Source organism: Strongylocentrotus purpuratus, unplaced genomic scaffold (assembly GCF_000002235.5).
Source record: "Strongylocentrotus purpuratus isolate Spur 01 unplaced genomic scaffold, Spur_5.0 spur5_scaffold_21, whole genome shotgun sequence".
Classification (NCBI taxonomy): Eukaryota; Metazoa; Echinodermata; class Echinoidea; order Camarodonta; family Strongylocentrotidae; genus Strongylocentrotus; species Strongylocentrotus purpuratus.
Genome location: NW_022145607.1, coordinates 15495618 through 15512876, shown reverse-complemented (window position 1 = coordinate 15512876; position 17259 = coordinate 15495618). Strand labels below are relative to the sequence as shown.

The 17259-nt window shown below is 38.2% G+C and overlaps 1 protein-coding gene across 1 annotated transcript in view; it reads right to left on the bottom strand.

Annotated features, from left to right (window-relative positions):
• Positions 1-4052: 4052 nt before the first annotated feature.
• LOC584375 (vacuolar protein sorting-associated protein 13C) overlaps positions 4053-17259 on the bottom strand; it is a 37411-nt gene continuing 24204 nt past the window's right edge. Inside the window, exons 29-43 of the mRNA XM_030994175.1 lie at positions 16340-16492; positions 15711-15842; positions 15403-15536; positions 14725-14860; positions 13375-13486; positions 12723-12871; positions 11653-11895; positions 11074-11208; positions 9969-10120; positions 9402-9504; positions 8701-8823; positions 8000-8136; positions 7178-7373; positions 5174-5249; positions 4053-4257 (exon numbers count right to left, since the gene is read on the bottom strand). Of these exons, the coding sequence (XP_030850035.1) occupies positions 4094-4257; positions 5174-5249; positions 7178-7373; positions 8000-8136; positions 8701-8823; positions 9402-9504; positions 9969-10120; positions 11074-11208; positions 11653-11895; positions 12723-12871; positions 13375-13486; positions 14725-14860; positions 15403-15536; positions 15711-15842; positions 16340-16492 (2145 nt within the window). The 3' untranslated portion in view covers positions 4053-4093. The remainder of the gene's footprint in view (positions 4258-5173; positions 5250-7177; positions 7374-7999; positions 8137-8700; positions 8824-9401; positions 9505-9968; positions 10121-11073; positions 11209-11652; positions 11896-12722; positions 12872-13374; positions 13487-14724; positions 14861-15402; positions 15537-15710; positions 15843-16339; positions 16493-17259) is intronic.

Below are 17259 nucleotides of genomic sequence, written 5' to 3'. Positions count from 1 at the left end.
TTTTCCTCCAAAATGCTGAACCACCCCGGCCCTTCCAATTTCGGCCTGAAATTGGTGTTCATTCAAATTATCACAATATTTGCCCCTACGCCCCTTTCAAAGGGATATGGGGGTCAGGATCCATCTAAAGGCATGTAGGTACATTCATTGTGGGAAACTAGCCTAAACAAAAAATATAATTTTTTCCTCCAAAATGCTTTACCACCCCGGCCCTTACAATTTCGACCCGAAAGTTGTGATAATTCAAATTTTTAAAATATTTGCCACTACGCCCCTTTCAAAGGGATATGGGGGTCAGGATCCATTTAATGGCATGTATGTACATTCATTGTGGGGAAACTAGCCTATTCAAAAAATAAAATATTTTCCTTCAAAATGCTGAACCACCCCGGCCCTTACCATTTCAGCCTGAAATTGGTGTTTATTCAAATTATCACAATATTTGCCCCTACGCCCCTTTCAAAGGGATATGGGGGTCAGGATCCACCTAATGGCATGTATGTACATTCATTGTGGGGAAACTAGCCTATTCAAAAAATATAATATTTTCCTCCAAAATGCTGAACCACCCCGGCCCTTACAATTTCGCCCGAAAGTTGTGATAATTCAAATTTTTAAAATATTTGCCACTACGCCCCTTTCAAAGGGATATGGGGGTCAGAATCTATTTAATTGCATGTAGGTACATTCATTGTGGGGAAACTAGCCTATTAAAAAAATATAATATTTTCCTCCAAAATGCTGAACCACCCCGGCCCTTACCATTTCGGCCTGAAATTGGTGTTTATTCAAATTATCACAATATTTGCCCCTACGCCCCTTTCAAAGGGATATGGGGGTCAGGATCCATCTAATGGCATGTATGTACATTCAATGTGGGGAAACTAGCCTTATCAAAAAATATAATTTTTTCCTTCAAAATGCTTTACCACCCCGGCCCTTACAATTTCGACCCGAAAGTTGTGATAATTCAAATTTTTAAAATATTTGCCACTACGCCCCTTTCAAAGGGATATGGGGGTCAGGATCCATTTAATGGCATGTATGTACATTCATTGTGGGGAAACTAGCCTATTCAAAAAATATAATATTTTCCTTCAAAATGCTGAACCACCCCGGCCCTTACCATTTCAGCCTGAAATTGGTGTTTATTCAAATTATCACAATATTTGCCCCTACGCCCCTTTCAAAGGGATATGGGGGTCAGGATCCACCTAATGACATGTATGTACATTCATTGTGGGGAAACTAGCCTATTCAAAAAATATAATATTTTCCTCCAAAATGCTGAACCACCCCGGCCCTTACAATTTCGACCCGAAAGTTGTGATAATTCAAATTTTTAAAATATTTGCCACTACGCCCCTTTCAAAGGGATATGGGGGTCAGAATCTATTTAATTGCATGTAGGTACATTCATTGTGGGGAAACTAGCCTATTAAAAAAATATAATATTTTCCTCCAAAATGCTGAACCACCCCGGCCCTTACCATTTCGGCCTGAAATTGGTGTTTATTCAAATTATCACAATATTTGCCCCTACGCCCCTTTCAAAGGGATATGGGGGTCAGGATCCATCTAATGGCATGTATGTACATTCAATGTGGGGAAACTAGCCTTATCAAAAAATATAATTTTTTCCTTCAAAATGCTTTACCACCCCGGCCCTTACAATTTCGACCCGAAAGTTGTGATAATTCAAATTTTTAAAATATTTGCCACTACGCCCCTTTCAAAGGGATATGGGGGTCAGGATCCATTTAATGGCATGTATGTACATTCATTGTGGGGAAACTAGCCTATTCAAAAAATATAATATTTTCCTTCAAAATGCTGAACCACCCCGGCCCTTACCATTTCAGCCTGAAATTGGTGTTTATTCAAATTATCACAATATTTGCCCCTACGCCCCTTTCAAAGGGATATGGGGGTCAGGATCCACCTAATGACATGTATGTACATTCATTGTGGGGAAACTAGCCTATTCAAAAAATATAATATTTTCCTCCAAAATGCTGAACCACCCCGGCCCTTACAATTTCGACCCAAAAGTTGTGATAATTCAAATTTTTAAAATATTTGCCACTACGCCCCTTTCAAAGGGATATGGGGGTCAGAATCTATTTAATTGCATGTAGGTACATTCATTGTGGGGAAACTAGCCTATTAAAAAAAAAAAAATTTTCCTCCAAAATGCTAAACCACCTCGGCCCTTACAATTTCGGCCCGAAAGTTGTGATAATTCAAATTTTTACAATATTTGCCCCTACTCCCCTTTCAAAGGGATATGGGGGTCAGGATCCATCTAATGGCATATATGTACATTCATTGTGGGGAAAGTAGCCTATTCAAAAAAAAAAAAAATTTCCTCCAAAATGCTGAACCACCCCGGCCCTTCCAATTTCGGCCCGAAAAATGTGATAATTCAAATTTTTACAATATTTGCCACTACGCCCCTTTCAAAGGGATATGGGGGTCAGAATCTATTTAATTGCATGTAGGTACATTCATTGTGGGGAAACTAGCCTATTAAAAAAAAAAAATATTTTCCTCCAAAATGCTGAACCACCCCGGCCCTTACAATTTCGGCACGAAAGTTGTGATAATTCAAATTTTTACAATATTTGCCCCTACGCCCCTTTCAAAGGGATATGGGGGTCAGGATCCATCTAATGGCATGTATGGACATTCATTGTGGGGAAACTAGCCTAAACAAAAAATATAATTTTTTCCTCCAAAATGCTGAACCACCCCGGCCCTTACCATTTCGGCCCTAAAAATGTGATAATTCAAATTTTAACAATATTTGGCCCTACGCCCCTTACAAAGGGATATGGGGGTCAGGATCCATTTAATGGCATGTATGTACAATCATTGTGGGGAAACTAGCCTATTCAAAAAATATAATATTTTCCTCCAAAATGCTGAACCACCCCTTACCATTTCGGCCTGAAATTGGTGTTTATTCAAATTATCACAATATTTGCCCCTACGCCCCTTTCAGAGGGATATGGGGGTCAGAATCCATTTAATTGCATGTAGGTACATTCATTGTGGGGAAACTAGCCTATTCAAAAATTAAACAAGTTTGGAGTTTAAATCTCCAGTGGTTCTTGAGATATCGTGAGAACAATCTCAATGTATGGAATTTCATAAGTTGACCTCTGTGACCCTTGACCTTTGACATACGTGCTCCAAAATCTAATCAGATCGTCTTCCTATGGTGATACATACTATCCTTAAGTTTGAAGTTTAAATCTCAAATGGTTCTTGAGATATCGCGCTAACAAACTCAATACAAGGAATTTCATAAGTTGACCTCTGTGACCTATGACCTTTGACCTACGTACTCCAAAATCTAATCAGATCGTCTTCCTATGGTAATAAATACTATTCCCGAGTCTTAAGTTTAAATCTTAAATGGTTCTTGAGATATTGTGATAACGGTTAAACGGGACGGACGTACGGGTGGACAACCCGAAAACATAATGCCTCCGGCACCACCTTCGGTGGCGGAGGCATAAAAAAGTAAATAACATCTACAGTACACATGCATTTTACTTAAAGACTGTCAATACTACTTGGCCAGAAGGGATTAGACCACACAGCGAGGTCACTGACAGGTGGCTATCTCATTAACTCAGCTCTCAACTAACATAAGAAAAAGAGGATCATGGGGGACAAACAGGCACCGATTGTGGAAATTTTCTATATAGAGGGAGCAAGTAGCTACAAGTAGGACAGTGAGGCTTTAAGAACGATAAGACTACATGTATGTGCATGCATATCTTTAATACAACTTTAACATACAGACTTGTTCTTTTTTTGGTTCATCTCCTAATTTTGTGGGTTTGAATTCTTCATAAAAAGATTTCCCACTGATTTCATGAACTGGGCCCGTTGCATAAAATTTACCATTAAAGGTAACTTTGCCATCAATGGCAACTACCATGGTAACATGGCTCAACAGCCAATCACAGTCAAGATTTCCATGGTACTTACCATTGATGGCAAAGTTACCATCAATGGTACCATCAAGTTTTGTGCAACAGGGCCCATGTGTATTTATAATCTATATGAGGCCCGCTTTGCATCACAAAACCAGTAATGAATTAATATAAGGATGCATTATAACTATATCTGTAATACGACAAGTGTCTTTGAGACTGACCTTCTGGTAGTCCTCATCGAAAGAGAGAACAGAGAGGGCCTTGCCCAGGGTGCCGGATACACCTCCAAATGCATCTGCTACTCCACCTGAAAGAGAGAGAGAGTGAGAGGAATACAAATATAGTGATGATAGTTTGTACTAATATATCTGGGGGGGGGGGGGGGGTTCACAAAGATCCTAAGTCAAACTTAACTCTAAGTTGGACCATTATGGAGAGCAATTGTAGCCTTAAAATAAAATATATTAAAAAGTGAAAAATCAAGTATTTTACACTTTTTATAAATTCCACATCAAGAACATGAAATTTTCTTCATAATAGAGAATATGAATGATTTGAATCAACATTTTATGCCTTTAAAAAAACTTTTACAAGAAAATTTCATAAATGCTATTAAATGGCTTCTCATAATTGTTAAGTCGAACTTAGGATCTTTGTGAAACATCCCCTGGACTTCCAAAACTGAGGATTTAACACTGGTAAAAGGAACAACGTCCTGGGTAAGACGTTAAACTGCACCCCTGGGTCACCCTGGGTCACCTGTGAGCAAAGTGCAGCACCCAGTTTATACATGACAAAGATCAGGCTGGTTTCAAAGGCATGGGCACCAGTATCAGGCCCTGACAAGGCACTTGAAGAAGTTGAAGAAAGACAAGAAGCAAATGTCTGAATCACAAAGAAGATGACAAATAAAAAGAAAGAATACAGACAGATGAGGAACTAATACTCTGTTTCTAGTTAGTTCCTCTTTTCTTGTGCTATTATAATTTGTTTATCGTTTTCATTGTATATTTTTGTAATTCACTTATTCTTTGAATTATGTTTCGCATGAGAAATAAAATCATTTGAATTGAATTCATATTTTAACTAAAAGGTTGGGCTGACAGAGGGATAAAAAGGAGTATAACTTGCTTTGCACACACAAAAAGACGAGTGACAGTTGAGAAAGAGAGAGAGAGAGATAAATTAGTTAGGATAATTATTTGGAGAGGTTAATATATTACCTATTGTATGTCCAAGTAGACTTTGCACACCCTTGGCCAGACCCTCCGCAAACTCCCCTGGTCCTTGGATTAGACCCTAGGAGGAAAATACAGAGAAATATTATTAGTTGCATCATATATAATGTCTTGTTCGCAACATGGCTCACAAATCGTAGAGACTAACAATCTTAATATCATTAACAACCTGAATATCATTACACTCTTCTACTGAGCAACATCGAAATGGTTGACCACATCAGACTGCATATATTTTTAACTGATACTAACGCAGGAAGCGCAATATGTATCGTAGTCACCGTCATCCTCATCACTGTGACTGTCATCATCGTCATCACTGTGACTGTCATCATCGTCACATCACCATCCACATCATAATCACTGAGCATAATCAATATCGTCATAATCATCATAAGAAATCTTGATAACACCATTGTCACCGTCACTACCAGAATCAACATCATCAACACAACCCACACCATCATTACTATCATCAACACCATCATGACCACCCCCATCACCATCCTCCTCCTTCTTACCAGATATGGTTCATAGAAGAGATCACTGATGCCCTCCTTCACATCTCTATACAACCTATAGGGATTCCCTAGCACATCTAACCCTAGAATGAACACATATGCTTGCTTGATCCTTTGATCAACATCATCATCATCATCATCATCATCATCAACACCATCATCATCATCATCACCACCACCACCACCACCATCCTTCTCCTTCTTACCAGATAAGGTTCATAGAAGAGATCACTGATGCCCTCCTTCACATCTCTGTACAACCCATAGGGATTCCCTAGCACATCCAATCCTAGAATGAACACATAGGCTTGCTTGATCCTTTGATCATCATCATCATCATCATCATCATCATCAACACCATCATCATCATCATCATCATCATCATCATCAACACCATCATCATCAACACCATCATCATCATCATCATCATCAACACCATCATCATCATCATCATCATCAACACCATCATCATCATCATCAACACCATCATCATCATCATCATCAACAACACCATCATCATCATCATCATCATCAACACCATCATCATCATCATCATCATCATCTTCATCATCATTACCATCATCATCATCATCATCACCATCGTCATCATCATCATCATCATCAATCATCATCATCATCATCATCATCATCATCATCATCATCATCATCATCATCATCATCATCATCATCACCATCGTCATCAATCATCATCATTATCATTATTATCATCATCATCATCATCATCATCATCATCATCATCATCATCATCATCACCACCACCACCACCACCACCACCATCCTTCTCCTTCTTACCAGATAAGGTTCATAGAAGAGATCACTGATGCCCTCCTTCACATCTCTGTACAACCCATAGGGATTCCCTAGCACATCCAATCCTAGAATGAACACATAGGCTTGCTTGATCCTTTGATCAACATCATCATCATCATCATCATCATCATCATCAACACCATCATCATCATCATCATCACCATCACCATCATCATCATCATCAACACCATCATCATCAACACCATCATCATCATCATCATCAACACCATCATCATCATCATCATCATCATCAACACCATCATCATCATCATCAACACCATCATCATCATCATCATCAACAACACCATCATCATCATCATCATCATCATCAACACCATCATCATCATCATCATCATCATCTTCATCATCATTACCATCATCATCATCATCATCACCATCGTCATCATCATCATCATCATCAATCATCATCATCATCATCATCATCATCATCATCATCATCATCATCATCATCATCATCATCATCATCATCATCATCATCATCATCATCATCATCATCATCACCATCGTCATCAATCATCATCATCATTATCATTATTATCATCATCATCATCATCATCATCATCATCATCATCATCACCACCACCACCACCACCACCACCATCCTTCTCCTTCTTACCAGATAAGGTTCATAGAAGAGATCACTGATGCCCTCCTTCACATCTCTGTACAACCCATAGGGATTCCCTAGCACATCCAATCCTAGAATGAACACATAGGCTTGCTTGATCCCCTGTGAGATGTAGTGAGCCTGAACCTCAGATGTTAGTTGGGCCGTCGTCAACAGGGCATTCCTTCTCTCAAAGTAACCCAGTCTGAAAGGTTAATCATCGAGAAATTAAACATGTAGATGTAATGTAAAATATAAACATTCATACATGTACATGTTGAGTAAAATTTAAGTAATTGAAGATACTGTATGATGCAATATAAATTGTTATGAATAGTAAGAAGATAAAGGAAAAAAATTCACTGATGGCAATGCTTTATGTGCTAATAATCAGTCACATTTTGAACTCTTGCTGTGAATACATGCGATTAGAAGGAAAAAAAGCAATGAAGGATACAGTTATCTTTTAATATGTGTATATTCACTGAAAACTATTTTGCAGGACACTTTTCAAGCACTTAAAGACATATTCATGTGCAATTCAAACATTCTTAATCATTTGATGATACAAATACCACTAAAGGTGATGTCCTAATACATGTAAGTCCTAAGTAAACAACTATAAAGGTACATTTTGGGGACTTGCGAACTAAGGTACGGAAAGTGTTTCCTAGGACCCGTTTCACAAAGCCTTTTATCACTGACAAATGACAAAAATCAGTGACAAATCTGCTGATAACCAATCAGAAGCAAGGATTTCAGTAGCTTATAACAAAAACTGTCATTTGTCACTGATGACAAGTTTTGTAAAACACCCCCCTGGTGACTTACTTGAGCTCTACCTCCGTGACCTCTGTGAGAGTTGAGCCGATGCTCTCTAGAAGGACACGCCCTAGATCACGTTGGAAGGATCCAGGCTTATCACTGGTTATGTGTGGCTCACCGCTGAGTGATAGACTCACAATGAACTAAGGGTAAAAAGTACAAATGTTATGAGTAAAGTAAAGACTACTGTATGTACTGCACATCCAAGGTACATGAACAGAAAGGTTTGTTACTTTTAATGAAAAAGAAGGCTTGATGTCAGGTATCGGTATGTTCACTATTGATGAAGGACAAAATACTAGTCCTCCAGTGACAGATAAATATTGATTCAAAAGGCAATTTCTATGGGTTTCATCATGAATAATTTCAAACTTACTATTTCAATGGGTTCAGATTAGAGTGACTCCACGTGATTTTAACTCTAGAGAAATTCTCTCTTTACATATGGCATTCTAATGATAGCCTAAACTTGGCAATCTACACAATTATACATTATACAATTCATCAGAAATAATGTATGGTACAGTGTACATTTTTAAATTATCCAGCAGTACCAGCACACAGTATATCCTGATAGAACAATACAGCAAAATATTCAACAAGTTTCTTTCCACTTTTCCTTCTGGTATCATGACAATACTATTTCTGACGCATGTGCATGTATCATGCCAGAAAACATGGAATGGCCCATCATCTTTTTTTCCTACCTTGAGTGGAGACAGATGGAAGAACTCAAAGAAGATTGGGTTAGCTGTACTGCTTGATATGGTGTTAGACGTCTCCTTGAGTGAACTCTGTATGTAGTTCAGATCCGCACGCAACGACAGCACCTACAGAAACAAGTAAAACCCAAATAATTTTAAATATCTTGAGTACAGAAAATCATATATCAAGTCCATTTCATACTTTTATGATGATCATCAGCAACATTATCACCGTCATCATTATTCTCAACACCATTATCATTATCAGAAGCAGCAGTACAACCATCACTTGGTGAAAGTCCGTAGTAATTCAATTCGATTATGATTATACTGTAGTGCTGTATATCTATATTTTACATGCAACACACTGTTTAATGAACGTATTGTAAATTCAGAATGATACATAAGTAATACAGAATCAATGGAATTTGACTAAAGTTCATGATTTATCAAGTCTTTATCTCCAACCCCCCCCCCCCCTGGCAAAAAACAAACAAACAAAAAATAACACTTCCATATTCCCCTAGGCTTAATACAGTTTGAGAAAATTATTCATTAAACAAAAATATATGATGAAATTTCTCTGACTGGTCTTTATCACACTTTTCACTAACTTAAAATACAACTAGAAGTACAACTTCCAATTCCCAACTGAAACACAACCTGAAGTAGAGACTACAAGTTACTTTCTAACTATCACTTGCCTCATCCTGTTCCTCCTGCAGGTGTGAGAAGACATCTAGTACAGACAGGATGAAACCATTGTCTACCTTTAAGCTAGCCTCCTGCACCAGCACCTTGAAGTACCTGTAGACAATAAGCCAATCAAATTGAAATGGATTGTTTGCGAATTATTGATGAAACACCTGGGAGAGCACTGATGTGAAAATAACTAGTTGAGAAGAAGTTGAATGCACATGTTAAAAGCATTAATAGAATTGCATTCAATTATAAATAGATGATGTGGCATCAAAAATTTTCAAACTTGGACTACATGTAGTCCAAGTATACTTGTGCAGAAGAACGATTATCCTTGTCACAAATTTGATAATTGTGCATGACTGTATCTTTGCAAATCTTCTCTAATATCCAAATTTTCCCCCAAAAATAAAGTATATTATTTTCAAAAACAAAAAAACAATGCAATTTATTCATATTCTTTAAAAGAAGAAGGTCTCACTCTCAACACCATGCACCTCCCACATTTTTTCTATGGTAATATAAAGTAGAGATAGGCATAAGTCTGGTAATCTATCCTTTCTCAGACTTACTTGATAGTGTCTGCACCATACTCTGGCATCTGTCTTCTGAGAATTGACACCTCAACAAATGGTCGGGGACCAGTCTTCTTCAGAACATCCTTAGGCAAGGCATTGACATGCAGTACATTGGGGAAGTAGGCATCAAACAGTTGGTTGTCAATCTGAAAATGAAACAAGTATGATAAGATATAACCATCAAATTGCCTCTTATTTGGTATTTGGTGGGAAGGGGTGGAGGGGTGTTAAAGAGAGAAAACCTTTTTTTCTTAAAGAGTGCGAATTAATCTTAGCCCATTTTAGATGGTCTCTATATGGATACAATAGATTTCTGTTAATACATAAATGTATCAGAACTCAATTGAAATATTTGCTACTTTCTTCTTTATTTACCTGCAGCATGATCATCAAAATCTACATCAGAAGCATTAGTAGAAGAAGTAGTACTACTCATTTCAGTAACAGCATCATTTCCGTCACAGTAATAACCTTAATTAATGATGAACTTAATAAAGAGTAATGGCATAATCATTTTTTTTCTTCTCATCCTCCTGCTCCTGCTCCCCTTTCCCCAGTCCCCAATCCCCACATAGCTTCAAATCCTAACCATCAGCTTCATGGCAAGAAACATTTTAACAACATCATCAAGGCCACCACTACCACTACCACTAGCATCTCCAACACTATTACCATTAACAACACCAGCCCATCATCACAACAACTATCATCAGTTTCATCATCATCATCATCATCATCATCATCATCATCATCATCATCATCATCATCATCATCACCACCACCACCGACGCATAATCATTATCATCATCATCATCATCATCATCATCATCATCATCATCATCATCATCATCATCATCACCATCATCATCATCACCACCACCACCACCAACCCAGCATCATCATCATCACCATCACCATCATCATCATCATCACCACCAACCATCCTTTACACCATTACCACCATCATAATCATCATCATCATCATCATCACCATCATCATCGCCACCACAACCAACCCATCATCATCATCACCATCATCGTTATCATCATCATAATCACCACCACAACCATCATCGTCATCATCACCACCATCACTAACCTGTATCTTCTGTATCTTGAGATGCAGTCCCTGATGGTGGTCTGACTTCCTGAAGTGGATCCACAACCCTGGGTTATGGATCCTCTTTAGAGCTCCCTGTACTGGCTTGGCTATGGTTTGTGCTCTCAGATCAGCCTACACGAACAAGGAAAGAGTCAAAATAAAGTTCAAGCACACATACATTTTATATTACAAAATGAATTTCATAGAAGAAAACATTTTAGTCCACACATAAATTTAGATTTTAAAAATTAGACAATATATTTAAATTACATTATTTGGTTTTTAAACAAAGTTGTTTTTTATCTTGATCATTAACCATCACTGACTTGCATTTGTAAATGTAAATCAGAGTTTGAAATGCATAATAACAAAGCCACACATTAAACACACAAGGGATTGTTGGAAGTCAACATGTGCATGTATCAATAAATATTATACAGAGCTTCATCATCAATAATGTTATCACCTTCCTTTGTATGAAATAATACGACATTGATGGAGCACAAGTAAAAAATATATATCATGAAAATTACAGTCCTTTAATGGATGAATCTGGAATCTCTCAGAATAACCAACCTGTATCGTTCCATTGTCATCAACAATGACCTCCTGTCCGTGTTTCCAGGCGTTCTCTAGAACCCCTGTGAGCTCCATCCCTAGTGCCTTCCACCTGTTAGCCTTAGACTCCACCTCCCAGCGGGCTGGGGAGCTGAACAGACTCAGATAGGCCACCTCCTCATAGGCAGTGTTGACCAACGATACGCCGATGCCTTGGAGAGAGGCTAGGAACTCCAGGGTGGCCGGCTCGGAGACGTTGGACTGTAAAGAGGACAGGGAATAAAGTTAAGTACATCATTGATTTTTACCACTTTTAACTTGGGAAAGCTATGGGTATATGTGAAGATGAGGGAAATCCTACGCTGAAATTTGGCTTGAAATTCCCTAGTAGTGGCCAAAACTGATGGAATAATTATAATGGAATGGAGATGGTGCACGTTTTGTGTGTGTGGACATAAATCCAATGGCAACATGAATGAAACATGTACCCTGATAGCATGTAAAGGGCAAATGAACGTGATGCACTTTTTACTATTCTTTTGTCAATATCTCCTTATCCTCCTCCATCTGCTATTCTTCTTCCTCTCCATGCCCTACCCCCAAATTCCAGCCCCTTTCCCTACCCCCTTCCCCATCATAACCATCCCCATCACCACCACTACCACCACCACCACCACCACCACCACCACCATCATCACCACCACCATCACCACCATCACCACCATCATCACCACCACCATCATCACCACCACCATCACCATCACCACCATCATCACCACCACCAGCACCACCACCACTACCACCACCATCATCATCACCACCACCACCACCACCACCACCACCACCACCACCACCACCACCACCACCACCATCATCATCACGATCTTAATCATTACCTACGCTGCTGCTCTAGCTATTCTAGAGCTCTGTGTATAGACAAGGACCCTCTGTAGCCCATCCATGTAACACAACACCATCACCACCACCACCATCACCACCACCACCATCACCACCACCCCCATCACCACCACCACCATCACCACCACCCCCATCACCACCACCTCCACCACCACCACCATCATCATTACCTGAGCTGCTGCTCTAGCTATCCTAGAGCTCTGTGTATAGACCAGGACCCTCTGAAGCCCATCCATGTAAGACACCCAGTAGATTGTTGTTCTCTGTTTCTTGTTCATCAAAGGGTGATCTAAGAGGCCATCGGATTCTGTTACGCCCTCTGAACAAAATACAAAACAATGTGAAGAATGTGAAGATAAATCCAAATTTGATTTAAAACCAACTGAATTTATTATACAATTAATCTAACAACTAAACTGTACATGTCAATCATACATGTATGCAACCTTTTCTCTTCAGAAAACACAAAACTCACTCTGAAATTACCTTTTCATTCAACCATTCAAGATAGTAAAAATGTAGACGATGACAAAGTAATGTAACACTCAAAACCTTTGGGGCATGATGATCCTTCATCAATTGTAGGTTTACTTGCAAACTTCTGATAGTATTCTCTTTTGCTTTGTTAAAAACAAAGCACTAGTTAAGAGATCAGAGAAAGAATAGTGAAAATAGGAGAATAAATTTAAAAGAACAGGTGGTGTTCCTTTCCATCATGAACATGTACTTTTTCTGATAAGTAATAGCCAACAGTCATTCTCAAGATAATAAGTTCAGTATTAAAAAAGCAAGGATCATCTCATGACTATAATTCATCCTCACCATCATCAGTGCTATAGACACTTGCATCATCTCCCTCTACATAGAGTCCATCACCAGGCAGTGTGCTTCGATTTACACTATCTAAGCTCACCATCACCTTACCCCAACCATCCTGGAGAAAAAAAACAAGAAAAGTGTTTGCTGTTGGCAGTATTTTAAATTATGTGCATACAATCATATAAATTGTGGTTTGAAGGATGAATATTCTCAGAAATCAGCACCACTTTCTCCAACTTTCCAATGCAAGGGAAAAATACAAACTCATTTATCCCATAAAATTGAGTAAATTGCATTTTCTTTTCTAATCAGATGCATGTTATTGGGGTTTTTAAAGGTATTACAAAGTGTTGGTATGGGGTCTTGAATTTGGTTCAAATTAACATATTGGAAGCGTATGCGTTCCTACAATATTCATTGATCGTTGTTGCGGTTGAAATCGAGTCTAAAATTATGAAATTGTAAATAATAAACTTCTTATGTCATATAGCTCCCTCTCAAGGTCAAGATATTAATTAAGTTATAAAACAATGTTTTTTTGATTAAAATCGACCGATTAGCTATTTCCATTTTGAAATTATATATCACAACTACATATTCTGAGATTTTCATGGTCGCAGTTACCATTGTACGGCCATAGGCGCTATTTGAAATTTATCAAAATTTACCGGGAGCACCGGTAAATTTGTATATTCAATTTTTCTCGAAAACAGAAGTGTTTTAGGGGCTAATTTTTTTAGTGTTTATAATACATCCACAGGGGCATCCAAATATATCAATATTGTTAAGATTTACTATCCACCCTATTTTCGATATTTCCCAAAACTTTGTATTACCTTTATGTCAGAAGGAAATAGCATTCTAGAATTGCCAATTTGAAGAGAAATAAGTGATCTATCCTCTATGGTCCACATTTGTACTAATTCAGTGAAATTCAGTATCATGTTTAACAATTTAAGAAAAAAAATCAGACCTCAGACTAACTTACTTTAACCAATTTCAGACAGAAGAATAAATAATAATAATAATTCTACAGCATTTGCTATGCGCCATCAATCTAGTAAACTATTCTGAGGCGCAGAGGGAGATTGTTACCCTGGCTTTAGCACAGCTACCATTACTGTGCTCTAGCATTTCAAGGAATTAATTTCTGCCAGGTACCCATTTACATCACCTGGGTTGAGTGTGGCAAATGTAGATCAGATTCAAATTCCACCAGAATAAGGGCCCATGTGTTTAAACTACATATATAGTCCTTTTTAGGGAATTTTTCAAAATAAATGAATACAATTCTGAAACTTGACAAACTTTAGACCATAAGATCATTTTTACTTGAGTCATTGCAATGATTACCTGCTCAACTAGGCATTCAAAGCTCTTCTTATTCCTATTGTAGAGGTTCCACATCAGGATCCTCTCTGCAGTGGGGTCATCCCATGTGTACAGCAGACTGCGGTGAGGCCGCACTAGGTGACGACTTCCATTGTTCCTGCAAAAAAGATGTTTCATAGTTTTTTATCACTTCAATAATTACCATTCAATTTTCTGTCAATTTTTACTTGCCACATTGTTACATGGCAATGAGAGGTCATCTGCGCTACATCATTATTAATTATGAGCAAGAGATTTAAAATCATTTGAGATTCCTAATATAACACTAAAACGCAGATTATAGACGACAGGTTTGATGGCCAAGTATACCTTTCAAAAAGCAATGTGTAAATTTAGCTTTTATAACATACATGTAGATATGCAACTCTAATTGCTGCTCATCCAACATTTCTGCATATATGCAGGTTCAAATCCTGTCAAACCAATCGTAATTTGATATTAATCTTAGCTCTGTACAAGTTGATAGGACTTTAGAACTTCATTGATTATTGTGCCTGAGAAACATCTTTCATCAGTTTAGAAAACCAGTAAACATGCCTAATTAATATATGGCAACACAGTAATGCTACATTATTCCATGCATACAATAATAAGCATAAACACACATCAAATTGTTTTCTTTTTTCAGAGGTGACTTACTTTTGATTGATTCTAAGGTTGAGGTCATCACACAGGTTATCTAACCGGACTGGTGAATGTCCTGAGGTATATGCTAGGAATGTAATAGTAGTAGGCTCTTGAACACCTCCTTCAACTTGAATTGTGATACCAGTCTGTAAAGAAACATGATATCAGACTGGTGAGTGCCCTGAGGTATATGATAGGAATGTAATATCATTAATATCACAGTCATTTCCTTGCGTTCCTCGACATACAGGTTTACCCTGCAGACAATGTTCCAAAGTCCAAAAATAATTAACACTTGTAACTACTGTTAGGTGACTTACCCCTCTCTCCATTCTAAGAACGGTGGTGCAGGGTCTGTCTATCAGGAAAGGTCGTGAACTCAGGTTATCAGGGGTCGTTGACCTCCGTAGTATGAGCTTCATGGACTCAGAGCCGGGCCAGAATGGAAGCACCTAATAAAGTAATTCAAGTGTGATAGAAAACTAGCGTCAAGTAACACAAAGTTCCAGATTATATGGTCTCCCCTCCTAATCAAGTCTTAATGGGCTTTTTATAAAGACTTGATACTGATCCAAACCTGTTTGGTTGCCATGGTGATGGATTCTGTTGTCTTCATCTCTCTGGAAACTGGGAGGCTTTGACCCCATTAGACAGCATTGGACAACTCTTGATTGGTTTTCTTGTAGATATGACACTACCCCTTCCCATCACCTCCTCAAACCTCTTTTTCCATTCCCCAATTTCCTTCACCTTCCCCCAATATTCCTTCGCCTTCCCTATCCTTTCAAGCCCTTCTTTATACATCTAAAGGTTTGATATTGACCCACATATGACCCCACCCTCAGGGTAGATAGCTCTAAGTCATTCCTGTTGTGGATGAACGCACTCCCTCACTCAACCCCCCTCCCAACCTCCCTTTCCTCTCCCAACTATCTTTTCCCCTTCTTACCTCTGAGGGTTTAATATTGACCCACACCCCAGCTTTGACCCCATCCTCCGCGTAGGACAGCTCCTGGTCAGACTTGTTATGTACGAGGAAGTAGGGTGTGAGGGTGACTAGCTTGGTGAAGGGTAGGTGAGACATACGGATGTCCAGCCAAAACTATGAGCAATCACAAAAGAAATCACAAGTACAGTAAATGGAATAAATCATTTAACAAAAGATCTAGTACAATATATGTTAAGAGATATTATTGATGATATAGAAAAAGATATAAAATGTTGTTGCCAATATAAATGTGTCAATGTAAACATTTTATTTGTTTTTATTCATTGAGTTATGGCTCATGGAGGATCTTAAAGTTTTTATGACAATTTTATCTAACACAAAGCTTAGCAATCAATTATTATTATCATTATCATTATTATTATTTATATACTGTGCTTTTCCCAGGGTGGCCCAAAGCGCTTACAACAAGAAGAATCCTACCAAAAATGAAAATGAAAACTTACAGAATCCTAAAAATATGGATTACAAAAAAGATTAATTACTAAGCTGTGTTTCAGGGCTCCAGACAATCATAGTTTAGCACATACCTACATGCATGTTGTTTCTTTACAGAGCGATAACTTGAAAATAAAAATCCAAGCTCTCGGTTTATCCATTGACTCTTTCATTAAATATGTACAACATGACAGGACAGGACATATGTTGAAGAACACTGTGTGCAGTCTAGATATTTAGAAGAAGCATTTTGCTGTAAATACATGTACGTAAGCTTGCATACAGACATATTTTTTCCCCACAAAAACAGTCTGACAAGATCTATGGAATTGTACGTGAGGTTGAGATCAGCCACGGTAAAGAGAGAATCAAACTCAGATCACCCCTCCAGGTAAGGCTATATCATATGGGGAGTGTTTCACAAA